The sequence below is a fragment of the Microtus oregoni genome, unplaced genomic scaffold (assembly GCF_018167655.1).
Source record: "Microtus oregoni isolate MIOR12 unplaced genomic scaffold, Mior012 000004F_ref0000308, whole genome shotgun sequence".
Classification (NCBI taxonomy): Eukaryota; Metazoa; Chordata; class Mammalia; order Rodentia; family Cricetidae; genus Microtus; species Microtus oregoni.
In genome coordinates this window covers 6667879-6686534 of record NW_024543063.1, presented here as the reverse complement: position 1 = coordinate 6686534, position 18656 = coordinate 6667879, and the positions used below count along the sequence as shown (strand labels likewise).

The following is an 18656-nucleotide window of genomic DNA, read 5'->3' as shown; positions in this document are numbered from 1 at the left end:
TAGAGGAACAAGGGTCTGGCCAATTTCTGTGTCTGTTATTAGGAAGCCTAGTCTTGCCTCCAGGCTTGCAAGACACATGAATGGAAAGTTGAGGTGCTGGGCACAGGTGCTGGACACAGGAACATCACCTTTTGGTTTCTCCTTACACCTTGAACTCCCACTGCCTGGCTGGGACCCTTAAGAGGGGCCCAAGAGATTTCTCAGCAGAACCATGATTTTGGAAGCCTGGATAGCAATCTCTTCTCCAAGTCTACAAATCGGTGCGCCTGGGCTTGAGTCTGTTCTTCCCTTTCTCCTTTTGGGGCCTGGCCCCCTCTTGCTTTGTTATTCAAAGCCCCCCTCCCTGCTCCCTTCCCGGGGTCAGGCGGCCACTTCCAAACCCCCATGGCGTTCAGAGCTCGGCTGGGTCCTGGTGCTACCAGGTGCGCCCCCGGAAGCCAAATAGGGGGCAGGCAGAGGAGGAATGAAGAGGAGGTGGGGGTATCCGAGCTGGCTGGGCAGGGCCGCGGGGGACTGGGCGGTCTTAATAGGATCAGATCAGTGTAATCGCATTGCAGCCATTGTCATTCGAACTGCCGGAGCCGAGGTGGGGGGCCGGGCCCTTAAGGCGAAGAGCGGACACTCTAGAGACGCGCCAGCATGACAAAGGCCTCAAGGGATCTAGTGGCGGGAAATAAAGAGATGAAGGCTTTGGGGGGGGGGGGGGGCAGTAGGGGGGCGTGCCTCCCGGGCACAGCCTACTGAGGCCGTTGCCTGCCTCCTGGCCACGTGGGTATCAACTTCGGGGGTCAGGCCCACGAAGACGTCCTTCGATCTCTGGGTCTCTCCTCTCCTCTCCTCTCCTCTCCTCTCCTCTCCTCTCCTCTCCTCTCCTCTCCTCTCCTCTCCTCTCCTCTCCTCTCCTCTCTCTCCCCTCCTCTCCTCTCCTCTCCTCCTCCTCTCCTCTCTTCTCCTCTCCTCCCCTCCCTTCTCCTCCCCTCCCCTCCCTTCTCCTCCCCTCCCCTCCCTTCTCCTCCCCTCCCCTCCCTTCTCCTCCCTCCCCTCCCTTCCCCTCCCCTCCCCTCCCTTCTCCTCCCCTCCCCTCCCTTCCCCTCCCCTCCCTTCCCCTCCCCTCCCCTCCCCTCCCCTCCCCTCTCCTCTCCTCCCCTCCCCTCCCCTCCCTCCCCTCCCCTCCCCTCTCCTCTCCTCTCCTCTCCTCTCCTCTCCCTGGAGGCTGCTGGAGGGGGGGCAGACCTCGACGAGGCTGCTGGGGGAGGGTGAGGGCAGACCTTGACGACAGGGCAGGAACAGCCTCTGTGGGGTTCGGTGCAGGAACCGCCTCCGTGGGGTCGGGTGTCCTACAATTCGGACCTTGATATTGCGAGGTCAGCTTGGGTGCAGCTCCGAGTTGGCCACGCGGGGGTGGCCGGTTGGAGAGGATAGCTGGCCGCATGAATACAGAGAACTGGGGGAAAAGCCATAAACCCATGTTCCAGGAAGAGATGCTAGCGGACACGGAGCAGGGACTGAGCAACCCCGAGGCCAAACTGAAGGGGGTGAAGGAGGTGACAGTGGAAGTCCTTCTAAGGAGCGGAGAGGTACTCCATCTATGAAGCTAATACCGTGCTGGGAGAGCACAACCGAGTGGTGCTGGGGCCGCAGGCCCAGGGGGTCTGGGAAGAGGTTCAGGGAGAGTTCAGAAGTGCAGCCGAGGAGGGATTCTGACAAGGATGGGATTCCTGCAGAGTGGAGTTCCAAGAAGCTCTGGGGGCATAATGGGCGCTCAGCTCTGGGGACGTGCGGGCCCTGACTGCAAGATCGAACTCTTGACTATAGTTCATCTAGGAACGCGAAAGAAGCTGCCGAGGACAGCGAATCACACATCACATACACACGTCCGCGCTCACTTGCTCCGAAGCAAAGTACGCACAAGCGCCAGCTCTCACACGCCTGGCCTGCTCACCGAAGACTGGCTCCATTCAGAGAGAGCTGCCTAGACAATCTCAGCATCTTCTAGGACCGCAACGCTGTGTTGGGCGGAAGCGCCAGCGGCCTGCTGGGCCATGATTGTCGACAGCCCCCATTGCCCTTGCCATCACAACCCACCAGAAGTGGGATCTTCCTCATGCTTGCTGTCCCATCTACTATCCACCACAACCTGCACCCAGGTCCTCGGGTTAGGGACCCACAGAGGGAGAAGGCACAGCCTGACCTTTCTCCAAAGCCACAGAGGGCAGAAGTCAGCTTAGGTCTCCCACTTCTAAACTGTTCAAATAGGCAATCAATTTTTATGATGTAATTTATAATTTATGCAGGTTGTCTTCATACATATGGTGTTGCTTTTGTGTGTCGGGGTTTCAGGTGCTTTATTACTCTGACAGTGTGATTTGCATTCATGTTCAGTTACCAAGATCATATTTCTCCTGTTTACACACCATAAGGGCCCAAAATGAAGATTAATGCCACATCTCTCTGTCCAGGCCATCACTGTCGACCCTGGTTGTGACTCCCTCCAGGATCCCAAAGGCTGACTAGGTTAGATCCCAGCGCTGGTGAAGAAGGCTGTGCTGGCCCCAGCTCCAAGGTTGAGGGGAGGCCACTTGCCCAAGCTGTGTATACCCAGACAGAGGATCATGGTCTCCAAGGATAGGGAGAGGTGTTGTGCATAGGAACTTGTCACCAAAGGCCACACAGCTTGGTCCAGCAGGTCACTTGGCCATGTCATAGCCAGTGTCCAGAAGAAAGTGTGGAAGCCAAGTTGATTGGCAGGGCTACTACGGGCTACAGGCCCTCCAGACAGATTCGAGGAGCTTGGTCAGTCATAAAGGGGGAACCAGAGCCGTGAGCCTGGGTGTTCTTCCCAATCTTCAGCACACTGGGTACTCGCCTTGAGTACACCAGGGCCAGCAGGAGCAGCCTTGGAGGCCCTGGGTGAGGCTCACCAGACACAGCTGAAGTGATTAAGCCAATTAAGCTCCAGCCACAGAAAGGAGAGGGAGCAAGTGCTGACCCCGGAGAAAGGGCATCTTGGAAGGCAGAGCACACAACCAAAGTGAGACTGGTCGTGAGTGGCCAGTCCATGGGGGAGAGGGCCCGAAGGTCTTGCTCTCAGCCTATTTAGCTGAAAAGGCAACCTGAAGGAACCTTTCCAGGGGACTAAAGACTCACTGCCTCGTGACAAGCCTGTTCTAAGTCTTGAAAATTCCAGCTTCAACTTAGGGCTGGAGAAGCCCTCCCCACCAATACACACATAGCACATACACACCACACACATACACACCACACACACACCATACACATACATGCCACACACACACACCACACACACCATACACATACACACCACACACACCATACACATACACACCACACACACCATACACATCACACACATATACACCACACACACACCATACACACACACCACACATACACCATACACATACACACCACACACACCATAAACATACACACCACACACATATACACCACACACACACACACCATACACACACACACCACACACACACCATAAACATACACACCACACACATATACACCACACACATATACACCACACACACACACACACACACACACACACACACACACACACACCTTTGCCTGGAAGGAATTCCCAGCCTTCTAGGGGAGCGGGAGGGACAGACTGCTTGGATGAAGATCTGGATGTAGGCTTTCAAAGCAACTTCAGTTTTCCAAAGAGTTGGGGATACTCAAGCTCCCTGATAAGGGAAGGATTCTGGGGGATGAGAAAAAGGGCCATGGGGTCAGGTGACTCTTCCCAGGATAACCCCCTCCTTAGGCTATGGATCCGAGGTCAGCCCCCAAGTGTCCCACTGCACTGCCGGCTGGGGGCCCAGGCCTGTGTGATCCTGGCCGTAATTATTCGATCTGCAGATGTAAGTGGGATTTATTGTAACAGCAAATATAGTGATGTCAAAACCCAACCTTGGATTAAAGCCGGCAGCCAAAGGGGAAGTGTATTAATTTCCAACAGCATCTCGGGCCAGAGCCTATTAGAACAAGCTATTCTTCAGGCCCCCCCATCAGAATTAATCATTGGGAGTTAATTTGAAGCTCAGACAAGTTGCTGTTAATTTAGTGCGGGGAGGACGGGATGGAATAAAAAGCTGAGGTGCTGGCCGAGCCTCGTGGGTCTCATTAATCAGCCAGCTGAGACGGCCTGGCTTGATTACAATTTGCAAAAAAATTCATTAGGGCCCAGGCGATTGACAATTTTTCTCTCAGCCTGTGATGTGACTCATTAGGCAGCCAAATGAAAGCCATGATGACGGCCATGATGACAGCGGCCATCAAGGGCTGCCTGTTTATCTTCCTGCCCTCGGCCTGTCTCCAGGGCCTCGGGCTCTGGGCTCTGGGGTGCCAGGGCCCCCAGCGGTTGGGGAGGAAAGGGACAGCCCCCTAACAGGGCAAGGGGGCAGGCAGTATCTCAGGACCCTTGCCTGTGCTTCTAAAGGGCCAGACCGTGCTAGGCAGCATGAGTCTCATAGTGGGGTCCCCCTCCCCCCGAAGGCGGCTGCCTTTTTCTGGGGGAAGTTTTGCTTTCTCAAGGGGTTTGTGTGGGTCAAGACTTCCACCCGCACCCCTGACAGAGGCTTTGAGAGAGGGCTGGGAGGGGCTGTTTACATCTAGTGTGTTGGGAGGACATATGAGGGGGAATTCCGGGTACTCAAGGCCTTGCTCTCTCAGACCTGCAGTGCCACCGGGGCTAGGGCGGGAGACCGCATTTCACCTCGCATTTCTCTTAGTCCTGGTACTGGACTCTACGTTTTCAGTCACAGCCCCTCCGCGGACACACATGGATTCCCTGGAAGGACTGGCCAAGGTGTTGCCTGTGTAGAAAAGAGAGCTTGGCATCCCTAAGGACCTAGAATTTTCCTGCACCCCGCACTGACACCGTAGCCTGTTGGGAATCTGGCTGAAGCAGCTAGTGCCAACAGAGACACCGGCGGGGGAGGAGGGGTGCGGATCTGAGGAAGCTGCTGGACCTTACACACTAGTTGTGCCTGGGCAGGACACAGCCCCCACTTTTCCTTCGGTTCCTCCTAGCACTGGGTAGGGGACAGCAGAGAACTGCAGAGCTTTGCAAAGACTGCCTTAACCCTAGGAGGAAAGGCCACTCCATGGCATTGTCCTAAAAACCCAAGTCCGAGGCATTTCCCAATAGAGGAAATACTCTGAAAGAAACCGTGACTCTGTGACTTTGGCCCTCCACCCTGTGCCTGAAGTTTGGGCAAAGGCCTCTATGGCCCGACCCCTATGCCGCTTAGAGGTGACCAGAGCAAATGGGATAAATTAACTCAATATTGATCCAGGGCACTAGGACTCCCCCTTCTTGGACTGGAAACCACAGCGGGTGCCTCAGGGCGGCTTTGCTGGGGCTTCCCGCATCCTTCTGTTTGGAAAGCTGATGCGGTGGAGCCACTAGCTGCTCTCTGGGCTGCAGGTTTAAGGGCCAGAAGGATCACCGTCACTAGCACGCTCCACACTTCGGGGATACCCGGGTCCTGGGCACCGCAATGTTGGCAGCGCCAGGCCTTGGCGTCTCTCTGGACGCTTCTGGAGTGCGGTCCGGGCTTCGGTCTTAGTACCAAAGTTAGAGGAGGTGGAGTGGAGCGGGGCACGCCCCTCCCGCGCTTTACAGGCTGCCCTCCAAGGCAGAGAGACACCCCATCCTTAGGTTTCTGGGCGCTAAGCCACGTTTGAGGGGCAGCGAGGCCCCAGTGCCCTTGGGGTGGGGCACTGGTCAGGGCACGCCCCCTCCGACCCCGCCCGGAGGGGGAGGTGTAGAGCCTTAGAGTTCACAGCCCGCCTCCAAGCCCAGAGTTGCCGGGAAGCCTTACACTGCTTGCTGGGTTCCGGCTCCTGTCGGAAGATAACGCCTGCAGACTGATTTATGGACCCGAGGCCCTGAGAGCGAGCCGGCACCGCTGCTTTTAGGATCGGAGTTTCTTTTCCCTGGATGCATCGGGTGTGGAGTCCCTGAGTTTGTGCAAACCCATCACCACCCCGCTTGCTTTCTCACCTCCTCTGGCCAAAGTTTGCCAGTCCTCGGGTTTTGATAAGGCCATGCAAAAGGGGGACATGGCAGACTTCTAAAGTGAAAACTAGGCTTTCTTACACCCACAGCTCTACTCTCTAACTGAAAGTCTGTTAGAGTGCTACGTGGCTTAGGGCCCATCAGCCTCCATCCTGGTCCCATGCCACTCAGCTGACCACACCCTGGCAGTGCCCTTGAAGTGCCCAAGTGGTGGGCACTCTTAGGAGGCCCCAACGACTGAGCTTGTGTTTTTTTTTTCTTGCTTTTTTATTATTCACAAGACTGAGATTGTTTAAATGTCATAACTTATATGAAAATAAGCTACATTGAAATAAATTAAACACAACGGAGACGTGCTTCCGCCATGGCTCAGATATAGGATAGACAAGCCCAGGGAAGAAAGCCAGGCAAAGGCAAATGAGCAGAGCAGATTCCTAGATTCCAAGAAGTCTGCTCTGCGCTCAACTCAAAAAGCCAGAATTAAGAACAAAAAATAAGTTTAAACCCCAGTGTTTGTTCTTGTGTCTCCCATTTACCTTTGGGAAAGTATGGGAAGGTGGCCGCCCCGGGGCGGCAGAATACCAAGTGGTGGGTTTATTTCATCTGGAATGTGTGGGTGGAGACCTTTGGTCCTATCCCTTTCAAATACTGCAGCTGAGATCCAGTCTATATAGATATCTATGTACAAAGTAGGGTCGTATAATAAATATTTAGTGTATCTTCTGGTGTGGCCGTAGCCCACTTTAAGCCCATCTAGTGAATATATTCTCAATTTGCTTGGGATGTCCACATCTGGGAGGTGCCTTTGAGTTCTGCTTCAAACAGTGGAATCTGCCACGGGTTCCCTCGGGTGTTAGGGCCTCTCCACGACGGTGTCCACCCTGACTGGGTCCTCAGGGTCGGGCCTGCTCCAGCTGCTGGTGTTGACTTCGAATAGCGAACCTGCTGACGTGAACGGGGATGGGGACGACGATCTTGGGGTTCCGGGAGGGCTCCCCGGTCTTGGAATTGGCATTGCCTGCCTTGACGCGTTTCCACTTGGCCCGGCGGTTCTGGAACCAGATTTTTACCTGCACCTCGCTGAGTTTGAGGGCGTGGGCGATCTGCGAGCGCTCTGTCAAGGAGAGGTACTTTTTGCAGTGGAATTCTTTCTCCAGCTCCAGCAGCTGTTCGCTGGTGAAGGCAGTCCGCCGCCGCCGGTTCTTGCCCGTGGATGTAGTGCTGCCCGCTGCACCACCGCTCTGCGGGGTCTCCTCCAGTGCGTGGCCGGGATCTTCCTCCTTATGAGCGGTCTGGCCAGGCAAATTGTCATCTGAGCTGTAGTCCACATCGCTCTCCAGAGAGAAGCTCTCCTCCTTGCCCTTCGGGTCATCTTCCACCTTTGACTCGTCTTTCCCTTGCCCTCGGACAGCCCCGACTGAAAGCAAAACCAAACGGCTTTTATTACATTTCCAACACTGCCTTTCCTACCCCTTCCCACTTGGGCACCTCACTCCCACCCCCACCCCCAGCAGATTGTTTTTCTACGACATTAACACATTGTGATTTCCTGGGCTTTGAGGAGTGCGGCGGCGGTGGGGGGGGGGAGCGTGAGAAAAGCTCAAAGGAGAGGAGGAGACAGCAGAGGCGACGGCCCTTTGCCCAGAACCATCACTCAAGGGGCCGACATGCCTCCCGCGCGAGCCCTCCCAGCCTCTGACAGTTGAAGTAGAAGGATGCAGCTTGGACCCGAGGCCCAAGAGAACATCCCCTTTTGTTTCCCCGGAGTCCAGGGCTGTTTGAGGACCAAGGGAGAGTTCACGATCCTTCCTGCCACCAATCTGAACACTGAAATTTAGTGAGTCTGAATTTCACCACAACAGAAGTGGGATAATAGAGTAGTGCCTATGTCAGACAGCAGCTTTCTTGAGACAGATCGTTTGGGTCACCTTTGGAGAAGTTCCCTACCCGACAATCCATACGCGCGCCCGAATGCATGTGCACACACACACACACACACACACACACACACCTGGACAGTTTCTTAAAAATCTGATTCTCTTGGACAGCAGAGAACCCAATGAAGACATGTTAAGTCTCGACTCTCTTGGGTACATGCGCAACTGAAATAAAAAAAAAAAAACAGCCCAACAGGCCTCTGCTTAAGGTTGCAACATATCAAGGACCCTCAGTCATCACAGTGTGTGTTGAGGGGACAGTTTAGATTTGGGCCAAACGCGCCGCCAGAAGCGTGGCCCGGAGCAGCTAGCAGGAGATCCCTAAATGCCTCTCTTCCCCAAGACCCTGCTTGTTGCCTGGCTTTAATTGCCCCTTGGGAAGCTCCGCTGAACACCCCCTCGGCTCCTTTAGCTAATCCAGCGGAGGTAGGGCGGGGGCGCGGCCTCGTCCCCGGGGTCCCGGCGGGAACCCGGAGCTGGCCCGCCCCCACTCCCTCCCGTCCCCGCTTTCCGGCTGCGCGCGCCGCCGACTCACCGAGCGACGCCTGCACCGCTTCGGCCGCAGAGAAGGCGAGCAGCGAGCCCTCCTTGGCCAGGAAGGCTTTGCCCTCCTCCGCATCGGCTTGGAGCGCCTCGGCTTTGTCGAAGTTGCCACCACCAGGCAGTGGCTGCGGAGCGAACTTGCGGGCGGCCGCCGCCTCTTGATGCTGGGGCGACGCCGAGAAGCCGCCGGGCAACGTGGCCATGAGCGTGGAGGTGAGCGCCATGCCCTGAGCCAGGCTGGAGCAGAAGCCAGTGGGCAGACTGGGGATCTGGTGGTGAGGGTGCGCGGGGGGCAGAGCCGGCTGTAGCGCAGCCTGGGGCAGCGCGGGAGGTGGTGGCGGCGGCGGCGGCAGCACCACGGGCCGATAGGGCATGAACATGGGGTAGCCGGTGTAGACGAAATGGCCGGGGCTGGGTTGCGGCGGGCTGCCGATCAGCGAGTCTATGCTAAAGGCGGTACTACTCCCCAGCGGGCGCTGCATCATCATCAGCGACGGCGGGAACGCTGCGCTCATAGACGCGTTCGGGAGAGGCCAGGGAGAGACGAAAAGTCCCCGTGCCGCGCCGCCTAGAAGCCCTCCGGACGCCGGGAGCACCCGACAGAGGCCGAGCGGCACCCGGAGCGTAGACGCCGCCGCCCCTCAGTGCGGGACCTGCAGCATACCCGGCCCGCGCGGGTGTAGCCGCTGAGCGCGGTGAGGCCGTGTGCCCGCGATGGAGAGGGAGCCGGGGGCCTCGCGTTTGCTGGAGCCGCTCCCCAGTGCTAGCTCTTCGGAACGTACGCGTGTTGTGTCTGCGGCTCTCGGCCGGGCTACCAGCGGTGCGTGTGTCCGTCTGTCCGTCCCGCAGTCCGTCGTCTCCCACGGGCCGCCGGGGAGCGCGCGAAGCCGGCGCACTTGTCTCTGGCGGGCGCCGCCAGCACCTTTAAATCGCGCTCCTCTTTCTCATTCACATTTTGCCAGCTGCCCAGCCGAGCTTTTGTCACGTGGTGTTGAGTACCACCTCCCATTGGCTGTGCCAGGAGAGGCAGGGCAAAATTAGGGCTCCGCCCCCTTTACCCAGGCTGGCCGCAGGCGGGCTGCGGGCGCCACCGTTGGAGCGTGCAGGCCTGGGAGCCCAAGCCCGTGTTCCTGCACCACGCAGCGCAAACTTGAGAGGAACCCTTGCTACATCCTTTGCTCAGATCCTCGAGTCCCTGGCATCCCCGTGGAAGCCGTCTCAGAGGCAGCTTGGAGCTGGCACCCGCCCTGAATGGGCCGGGAGTGTTTTATTTCCTTTATGGTCTCTATAGCAGAACCCTGTGTGATGCTCACTGTAGCCAGGGGTGCTCTGGTTGTGCCAAGGGTCCCGGCAAGGTCTCCTGGGTTTTGCCTCTACAGGTTCGCTCCCAGATGTGCGCCAGAGTCCTGTAAGCCCCTGTTCATTACACGGAATCTACCCAGTTGTTCAGGGCTCTCTGGTGGCGGGGCGGGCAGGCTGGTCCCCCCTCCCCCATTCCTAGCTGGGCCCTTCGTGAGCGATCCCTTCTCATTTTTCATGACATTCTTAATCATCGCACCTATTTTCCCACTTTGCCAGCGCGCACCAAAATAACAGCCAAGATAATTATGATAATAAAGCGAGTCCTTTATCTGCTCCATCTTCAGGGAGGAAATGGGGGGGGGGGGTTGAGACGCCTCTGGATTGTAGAACGTGAGATTATCCTGATGAAAGCTTTATGATGTTTGCTCAAATAAAAGCTGCGTTTTGTAAATAGGCGCTAATTAAGCACGTTGGAAGTGAAGGGAGCTCTCACCCTGGCTCCGCACAGTTCGATGACTCCAGGGCGCGCGGTTCCCCTTTGCCGACTGCCGGATGAAGCCGAGCCTCTCAAGATCTATCCCCCGTTCTCGATGATGGTAAATCCCCAGGAATTTGGGAGTCAAGAGATTGGCCGGATTGCGGCGAAAGGAAAGTAGACATTTACTGGTCCTCTTTTCTTATGTTGAAACAAACTTTCAGCTCTTGTGTTCCGTTTTAAATGAGATTGTTTCCTGGCAAGGGCAGGTTCTGCCAAGCGCGCCAGAGCGCGCAGGGCTTCCTCCGGTCCCCGGACCTCGGCTTCAAATTCCCTGGTCTAGACATCCTTCCGGAACTGCTGACAGCACCCGATCAGGGAGCAAAGAAAGGCATTGTTACATAAGCCACTAAAAATCAGTTCACCCCGCGGAGCTGGTGGTTGGGTAGTTGGCCCATGTTGGATGTGTGTACGTATCACAAGCACATTTAATTGGGAGATAAAGATAAATCGATCTTTATGAATTTATCGACCCGATTCTTTGAAGCTCTTCTTTCTGCTTCTTTCTCTCCCTCTCTCTCCCTCTCGCTCTAACCCCAAGACCCCCCGGGGACGTCTCAATCCTAGACCATCTCCTTGGGCCAAGAGTCTGGCCAGAGAGCAATTGCCCACCCAGAAAGGTAGGAGGCTTTTTGAGGGTGCGTCCTTCGGATCCCTAGGCCAGGAGAAAACTCTCTGGCCGGGCTGCCAGAGGCCCTCCTCCCCCACCAGTGTCCCCTCCCCTTCCCTCCATCACCCGGACAAAGACATCTCAAACGCCTTTCCCCACTCCGGGGCCGCAGTAATAGATGGTTTCGGCAGCAGGCGGTTTGAAAGGAATTCATTAGGGCACTGCCTGTATTGCGTCCCCTCACTTCACGCCCAGACCTCGAGATGGCTTAGGCAGTGTGAGGGGAAATTAATTCCCTTTGGGATACACGGGAAGGAGGTGTCTGAGGAGTCTTCCAAGCTGTAGCCCCTGTTTGCCCACAAAAGAAGCCCAAGGCAAAAGGCTGGTTCCTCCATGAGCATAATAAATACTCCCTCTTATTATGAGATAGTTACAGTGACAGATTCTGATGCCATTACCTTGTTGTTAATCGTCCGCTGCCCCGCTCCCCAACTTCCAGAATAACGGCTTCCTTGATTTATGTAGCAACAGCCGAGGATCTTCGCGCTTATCTCTGGGACGCCTGTGTAAGCAGCTACTCACGTACCTGGCCCCAAATACCTTCCATTTTGCCCTTTCACTGTGAAATATCGTTGTAGAGTCTTCTGTCGCTTGATTACACCCAGAGGTAGAGATTCCTTTGACTATTTTGGTGATTACGCTTAAAGTTCAGCAACAAGATTCTGGACCTTTGAATTATAGCCACACTTGAAGTAATTTGATGGCGTATTATTTGTATCCATAAATTGCCACGAAAAGTATTGACTGCGGGGTTATAATACTAATCTTTTATTAGTGAGTTCAAATAATTTTTCATCAATACGAATTTTATTTACTAGTGTGCTTTTCTCGAATGCTATGCAGTAATATTTTTCTCATCTAATGCTTAACTGCTTAGAAAATGACTGTTCGCATCATAAAAGGGTGCTTGTGTTTTGGCGTGATTAACAAGATTCAATTCCAGGACACCTCAGCTACGTGCAGAGCGCGGCGAGCCTGGCGGCTGCGGATAACGAAAGCCTTTGGATTTACGGACGGGGAGCGACAGGTACCCCTATCTGTCCTTGAAATTCCTATCCGCTTTGCTCAGAACTACCTCGAATAGCAGAGTCCAGCGAAACTGGACTCGGCCCAGGCTGCGCGGGAAAACCACCCGGCTCAGATCTTAGCAACTAGGCTCGGAGAGCCCCGCCCCCCTCCAATTAGGAAAAGGCAGGGCGCGCGGGGAGAGCTGGGTTCCCCAACTCCAGTTAACTTCTGCGAACTTTTTCCCTCGAAGCGTCCTTCTCAGATGACGACAGCCCAGTCCCAGAGGTACTTTACCGCTGCCAAGAGAGTATCGTCAGGATTGTATAAGTGGCTTAGACGTTCGATAAAAGTGGCGGTAATTAAGTTGGTTCCACGTTTCACAAGCACAAAATACGAACCGCACGAGTGAATGGATATTCATATTACCTGGAGGTGGAAGCGTCGTGCTGCTTCGAGGGGTCAACGGGGAGCGCTCCAGTCTCCGAGGATGCCGCGTGGGGAAGCCTGCAGGCCTCGCACAGGAGAAAAGGCTGCCCGGCCAGCAGTCCAGACCCAAACTTCAGGATGGTTTCTCGGGCAACCGTGTTGTTTTATTAAGCAGGATTTTGAGTGGTCCTGACGGTTCCGTATTTGCCGCAGAACTTGCTCCTGGACATAGTTGGGAAATAGCTTGGGATGGTTTTTATTTATGGAGGGGCAATTGGGATTCACACCCAGCTAACCCAGAATCGAGCTTCCCCCCGGCCCAAGACGGACTTACAAAGAGGCGCTTGTGGAAAACTCCCCATCAGACACACCAATTTGCAAGTAGCAGAAAGCATTGAAGCCTCATCTTTTTAAACTATTTTATTCAGCTTTTTTTTTTTTTTAAATCTGAAAGCCCAAAATAGACTCCATGTGGTTCTAAGTGAAGTCAGCCCTTGGCTGGCTTTGAAATAGCTCCTGCAATTATGTAAAAGAGCCATTCACCAACAGGACGGAATTAAAAGGGATCTTGCCCGCTTCCCTTTCACCGCCAACCTCTCATGTTTGGCTTTTCAAAGCGCTTCCAACACGATGTCTTTCTCCAGGACAAAAGGCAGAACAAAAAAAGTCCCCAAACTTGTAAATTGAACGTCAAGGGAACTTTAAACAATTTAAAGCCCATAAATAATGATAAAGGGGACCTGGCAAAAAAGGCAAGCCCATTCAATTAATAGAGTTTCCCAAGCAAAGATCAAGTGGTGTATAAAATAAAAGTCTTTGCTTCCTTTATTCTGCTCCTTGACCATGCAGAAAGCAGGACAGGGGGGTTCTAAAGTGCCCCCAAGAAGAAGCACTTCCCGGGACAGTGTGTCCGCGACATTCTTATGTAGAAACTTTTTTTTTTGTCCCTATCCTCAAAGTAGCTGAAACAAAACCACTGCAATCCAGAAATGTGAAGGGGAGGGGCTTTTATCCCCCCCCCGTTTTTTTCAATTCTGGGAGCTGTAAAAATGTGGTCTCAAAGGCCAAGAGCTGTGACCTTCACACCTGTGCCGGTCTAGTCACCGCAAAGGGACAGGCCAAGCCAGCGTGGTGCTGGAGACTAGCCCTCGTGGGATCTGTTGATCATGGCTTCTGGGCGATCTTGCACACGGGGGATGGGGGCACACACAATCTTGCATCCAGCTTCGGGTGTGGAATTGGACGATGCACCCGGACTGCACCATGCACTTAGAATCCTTAGAATCCACAGCTTCCCCACGCACTCCACTTGCGGCTGGATTCCCTTGGTGGGGATTCTGGTATGTGAGGACTTAACGTGGGGATCCAGTTCTTTCCCTCTGTGTTCCTAACGGTTGGGACTGGGAACCTGTGACCTGAGGAAACAGCAGCTCACCGCGTTCTCCCTGGAGTCCCTGAGCCTATGCTCACTGTGCGTCTCTCAGGAAGCACTCAGCTCCCAAAGGGGCGCGCGCGGGGCGAGGCGGGGGGGGGGGGGGGGAGATGAAGGAGGCAAAGGTTCGCTTGGCCCGGGACTCCCTGCCAAGGAAGAGGCACCGCTATGCAAAGACCTGGCAGTCTTTTGCCCAAGGACTGAGGTTAAATGGGTGTAGGCCTTCCAGGGAGCCCACAAAGGGCATAGGATGCTGGGGGCGGGGGTCGAGGGCACAGGCCAGCAGGGGGGCTTTTCTCACCTGGCTTTCTTTCCCATCTGCTCTCTGGGCCCCACCTTTCGGGACTTCAAAAGTCCCCCCACCCAACCACCCGGAGCCAGGCTTTCATCTCTAGCACAGCGGGCCTTGTTTGCAGGACTTCACAGAGATGCTAATCTGGGGGCCTAGTGAAGGACAGCCTGGAAACCGAAGAGGGCACCGAGGGGTGAGCAGGTACTTGGCCTATGCTGGGGTCCTTGGGGATCACCATCCTGGTAACCCTCCCGCGGAGCTGGGGTCTGCTCTGGTAGGCATGCCGAGAGCTTGGAAGGTGGTGAGAATACAGTGATGGACTTGAGCTGGGCACAGCTGGCGTCCACTGCAGGCTCAAGGAAGGACTGTTCTGTTAGCCTGCGGATCCAGAGAGATTCCAGCTCTCTAGAGGAGAGCCAGGAAACTACGTCTGGGATCGAGGGGCCGGCCAAGGACTTAGGTGTATCTTTTCCAGAGTTTAAAGTCCCCAACAAAGTAGAGGTTGTCCTTCTGGTAACCCCGCGCCACCGCCCGAGTCCCTTGCCCCGAGAGTTCATTAGCAAAGCATCTTGCAAGAGGGCACTGGATCCGCAGTTGTCCCCATCAGGGGCACCCTGCCCTTGAACTTCTGCAGACGCAGTAAGCAAGAGCAATTGCTGTTAGGAGGAGCTCTGTCCCTGAGAAATACTGAAAAGCAAAGGTAACATTCCCCTCGGGTAAGAAACTGTGACCCAGAAAGGGTGTCGTCACTAGGCAGATTCACGATGTTGCGAGTGGACAGAATGGAAAGAGGCTGGTTACGTGGAAGGGGAAGACGGAATGGCTTCTGTTCCTCCTAACCAACGCCTAAGCTCAACTAGAAAATTCCAGGTCTGACAGCTCTGACGCTGACCCAAGCAGGCCCAGTGACCTCAGTCTCCTGAAGTCCCAAAGGACCCGGCTGTCACTTCAGCACAGTCCTCAGAGAAGCCAGGCCTGAAAGCACAGCATTCAGGAATCTGAGGCCGGAGAATTGCAGGAAATAAAATTTAAAAAAAGAAAAAAAAGGAAAGACAAACGAAGTTTCCCAGAGAACCTGTCACCTTAGGTGATAGCCTTTTCCACGGTGAGAGCAAGAGGGGGGTGCATGCTAATTAGAGACATGGCCACGTACTAACCAGGATGGGAAGGGGAGATAAACATTGATCTGCTTTGGATGCTGTGCTTAAAACAGAGTATCCACTCGGAAGAACCAGGGGGAAGAGCTAGCTCACTCGTGCTACCTCTGAGACCTCTGAGGTAGGTTTCTCTATGTTGAAAGCATCCTCGACAGATCTTGGCTGTTGTATGTGCCTCTAAAGCTACCCAGAATTGGTGCCACAAACAGTGAGGAGAGTGGCTAGTTCCAGATGGCTGCGGGACATATCCACGGAGGATCAGATTCGTGGACCCCTCATGTGGCTCCGTTTCCAAAGGCAGGCGAAGGCTATGGTTTCTCCAGGGCTCGAGTCATACCCTTTAGTGAGGCCAGAGCCATGGAGGGCTGAGCCCAACCCTGGAAGGTGGAGGAGGTTAGAGCACAGGATCCAGCCTCTCCTTCTGAGATCTGAAATTGCCCCTTAAATATACATTCCGTTTTTCTTGGCGATGGCAGAGATCATCGGCTTGATGACTTCCTTACTTTGGAAGCATATAGACACTTGGAGTTCCCTCTGGTTGAGCAAATGGAGAGGATTTCATCTTCCCTATGCCACTGCAGCCATCCCAGGGCTCTAGGAGTGATGTCTCCAGTTCCCAGAGTTCAGGGATAGAAGAAGCCAGAATGAGACCAGAGTCCAGATCCTACCATCCCAGGGATTGTTCAGCTAAGGGTCGACTTGCTTGAGTGGCAGAAGAGCAAATGAGAACTGGAGGGCATGAGGAGGGAGTTCTCTGGTCACAGCAAGAAGAAGGCAGACAGCTTCAGAACAGGGTCGTCGTGGCCCACCTCCCCTGCTCCACATTCCCAGGAGCCCTTATAGGGGACACTGAGGCAGATCACACTCAGGCAACTACTAAAATGCAGGGCACATAGCTCCTTCTGGAGGGCTGGAGTGATGTTGGAGGCCTGGTCTAACCAGACCCAGCAGAATGGCCGTTCTTAGCAGTAGACCCATATTCCGGCAGGGATGAAGGGCTTCACATGCATCTCTGGAGACCCTGCTTCCTACTCTCCTCTTCTTCCTGAGCAAAGGGGCAAGCTAGTTGTGGTTGGGAAACAAATCAAAGCTAGCAGCAAAGGCAGCTTGTCCACACACACCTTTTGTTCCTGGAAGTCTGAGACAACGAACGTGAAGGAGCAGACATTGACCCTGGAGCTCAGGAAACAAATGTTATCGGCCACCACGTGACCAAATTAGATGTTTCCTTAATCTTAGAGGTGTCCCCTTCCTCTTTGTACACCCATAGGGAGACGCCTGATTAAAGAGTTTCCTTCATCTTACAGGTTTTCTCCCCCTTTTTAATTTTTGGTTTTTAGAATCTAAGTGTTTTGGAGTTGGATTCTGTGATATCTTGACTATTATAACCACCGCCCTCAAGTTTCTCACCGAGCCCCTTAGGCCACTAACAAAGCTCATCCAGGAATAATCGCATAATCAGAAGCCTTAAGATGTGAGAGACAAATTCAACTTTACACACATACACACACACGTTTTATGTGTTTTTATTTGAAATAACCAAATGGACTTATTTCAGTACATTGCAAGATTATTTGGATATTATCATTTCATATAGAGTGAGCTGAACAATTTATTGTACAAGTCAACTTTACATTCTGTATTTATTTATTTATTTATATTTTTATTGTATGTATACGGATGTTTAACCTGCAAGGGTATCTGTATCCCTAGAGTGTGCTCGGTCCCTTCAGAGTCCAGAAGAGAGTGTCAGAGGTCATGGAACTGGAGTTACAGATGCCTGTGAGCTGCCAGCTGGGTGCTGGGAATTGAACCTGTGCCCCTGTGGCCCCTGGAAGAGCAGCCAGTGTTCTCAACCGGTGAGTAATCTCTTTCGTCCCCACATTAGGTGTTTTAATTTGAATCATCTTGAGGCTATTTCATATCTACAAATATGTATTACAGATTTTAGTGAATAATGAGAGGGCACTGAGCAGTTACTTTTACATTTATTTATTTATTTATTTATTTATTTATTTACTTTGTGTGTGGAGTTTAGACGAAACGTTGGGAATCTGGCCTCTGCCTGTGGGTACTGGGAATCGAACTCAGGCCATCCATCTTGGCTGCAAACGTCTTACTGATTGAGCCACCTCTCTGGCTCAGCAAGCAGTTTTATTTAAAGCTTCACAATGTCAAGCAGTTGATGGAGAATCACTGGTTCTGCAGAGCGCCCCCTATGGACTACATAAGTAATGGCACCTGCTTAGAGCTGTTGGGGTTTTGTGGTTCCCGAACGCCTAAGAATCCTGGACCGTCCTTCTCCTGGGACCACAAAAGGCAGAGACGTCGGCTTCATTTATGTCTACAGCTGGACAAGAACAATAGTCTCAATTTCCTTTTAATTCGAAGCGTCTAGGCCACAAGGGAGGTCTGTATCAAAAACCCTCCATGATTGCACAAGGCATATAAAACGCCAGATTTCGGATGTGCCTGTAGAACACCCACTTTAATTCCTCGTAAACTCCATGTAAGGTTCTCCTGGGCAGGTCTTGGAATCAGATAAGAAACTTCTGTCGTCTGGGCCTGTACATCTTGGATGGGCAGCTGACCTCACCCAGGCTCTGCCATTCCACCTGCGTAACGTAATGGGCCAGACTTCCGGCGTGCTCTCTCGCCAGCCTCCGGATTGTGTCACTAGCTGGGGATAATTAGTACAGTTGTTGGGTCACGGGTTATTCTGCGCACTGTATTGCGTCTGTCCCGCGCGTTGGCCAGGAGCCTGGCCACAGCGGCTGCTGGTGAGCGTCCTATGCCAGGATGGGGTTTGCAGAGTGCTGGATGCTCCCCAAGTCAGTGTGGGGGCAGTTTCTCAAGGCCTTACAAAACTGAGCACAGGCCACCAAAAGGTCCAGGATACAGCATGGTATTTAACCGCCCACGACGCCTCGGGGCCGGGGGTGGATGGGTTGGGGAGAGGCCCCGAAGCTCCGCCCCTGGGCCGGCTCATCCTCGGATGGAGACACAGGCTCTGAGGTCTTTCTAGCCCCGGGAGCGGCCCCTGCTGTCTGCTCTTGTCACCAAGTTTAGCAACGTCTGACCGCAAGTCACTGCCTTCCCGGGGAGATGGCTTCTATGTGTTCTGGTATTCGTTTTAAACAACAGATCTGCAAACTCTAAAGGTGCTAAACCTCAAACTCATCCCTCTTAGGGATAGGGGACGGGCACCCCGTGCTCTTTGGACTCTTGCTGTGCTCCACACTCGGTCTCCCCAGGGCCACCACCTCAATGCCACCCTCCGGGTTTCGAAAACC

General features: G+C 53.9%; 1 protein-coding gene across 1 annotated transcript; it reads right to left on the bottom strand.

The window, feature by feature from the left end:
- Positions 1-6412: 6412 nt before the first annotated feature.
- Positions 6413-9143, bottom strand: Gbx2 (gastrulation brain homeobox 2). The gene is made up of 2 exons (XM_041650632.1): positions 8534-9143; positions 6413-7478 (listed from the first exon to the last, which is right to left on the bottom strand). Exons 1-2 carry the CDS (start codon positions 9054-9056, stop codon positions 6955-6957), a joined length of 1047 nt encoding a protein of 348 aa, XP_041506566.1. The 5' UTR covers positions 9057-9143; the 3' UTR covers positions 6413-6954.
- Positions 9144-18656: the final 9513 nt, after the last annotated feature.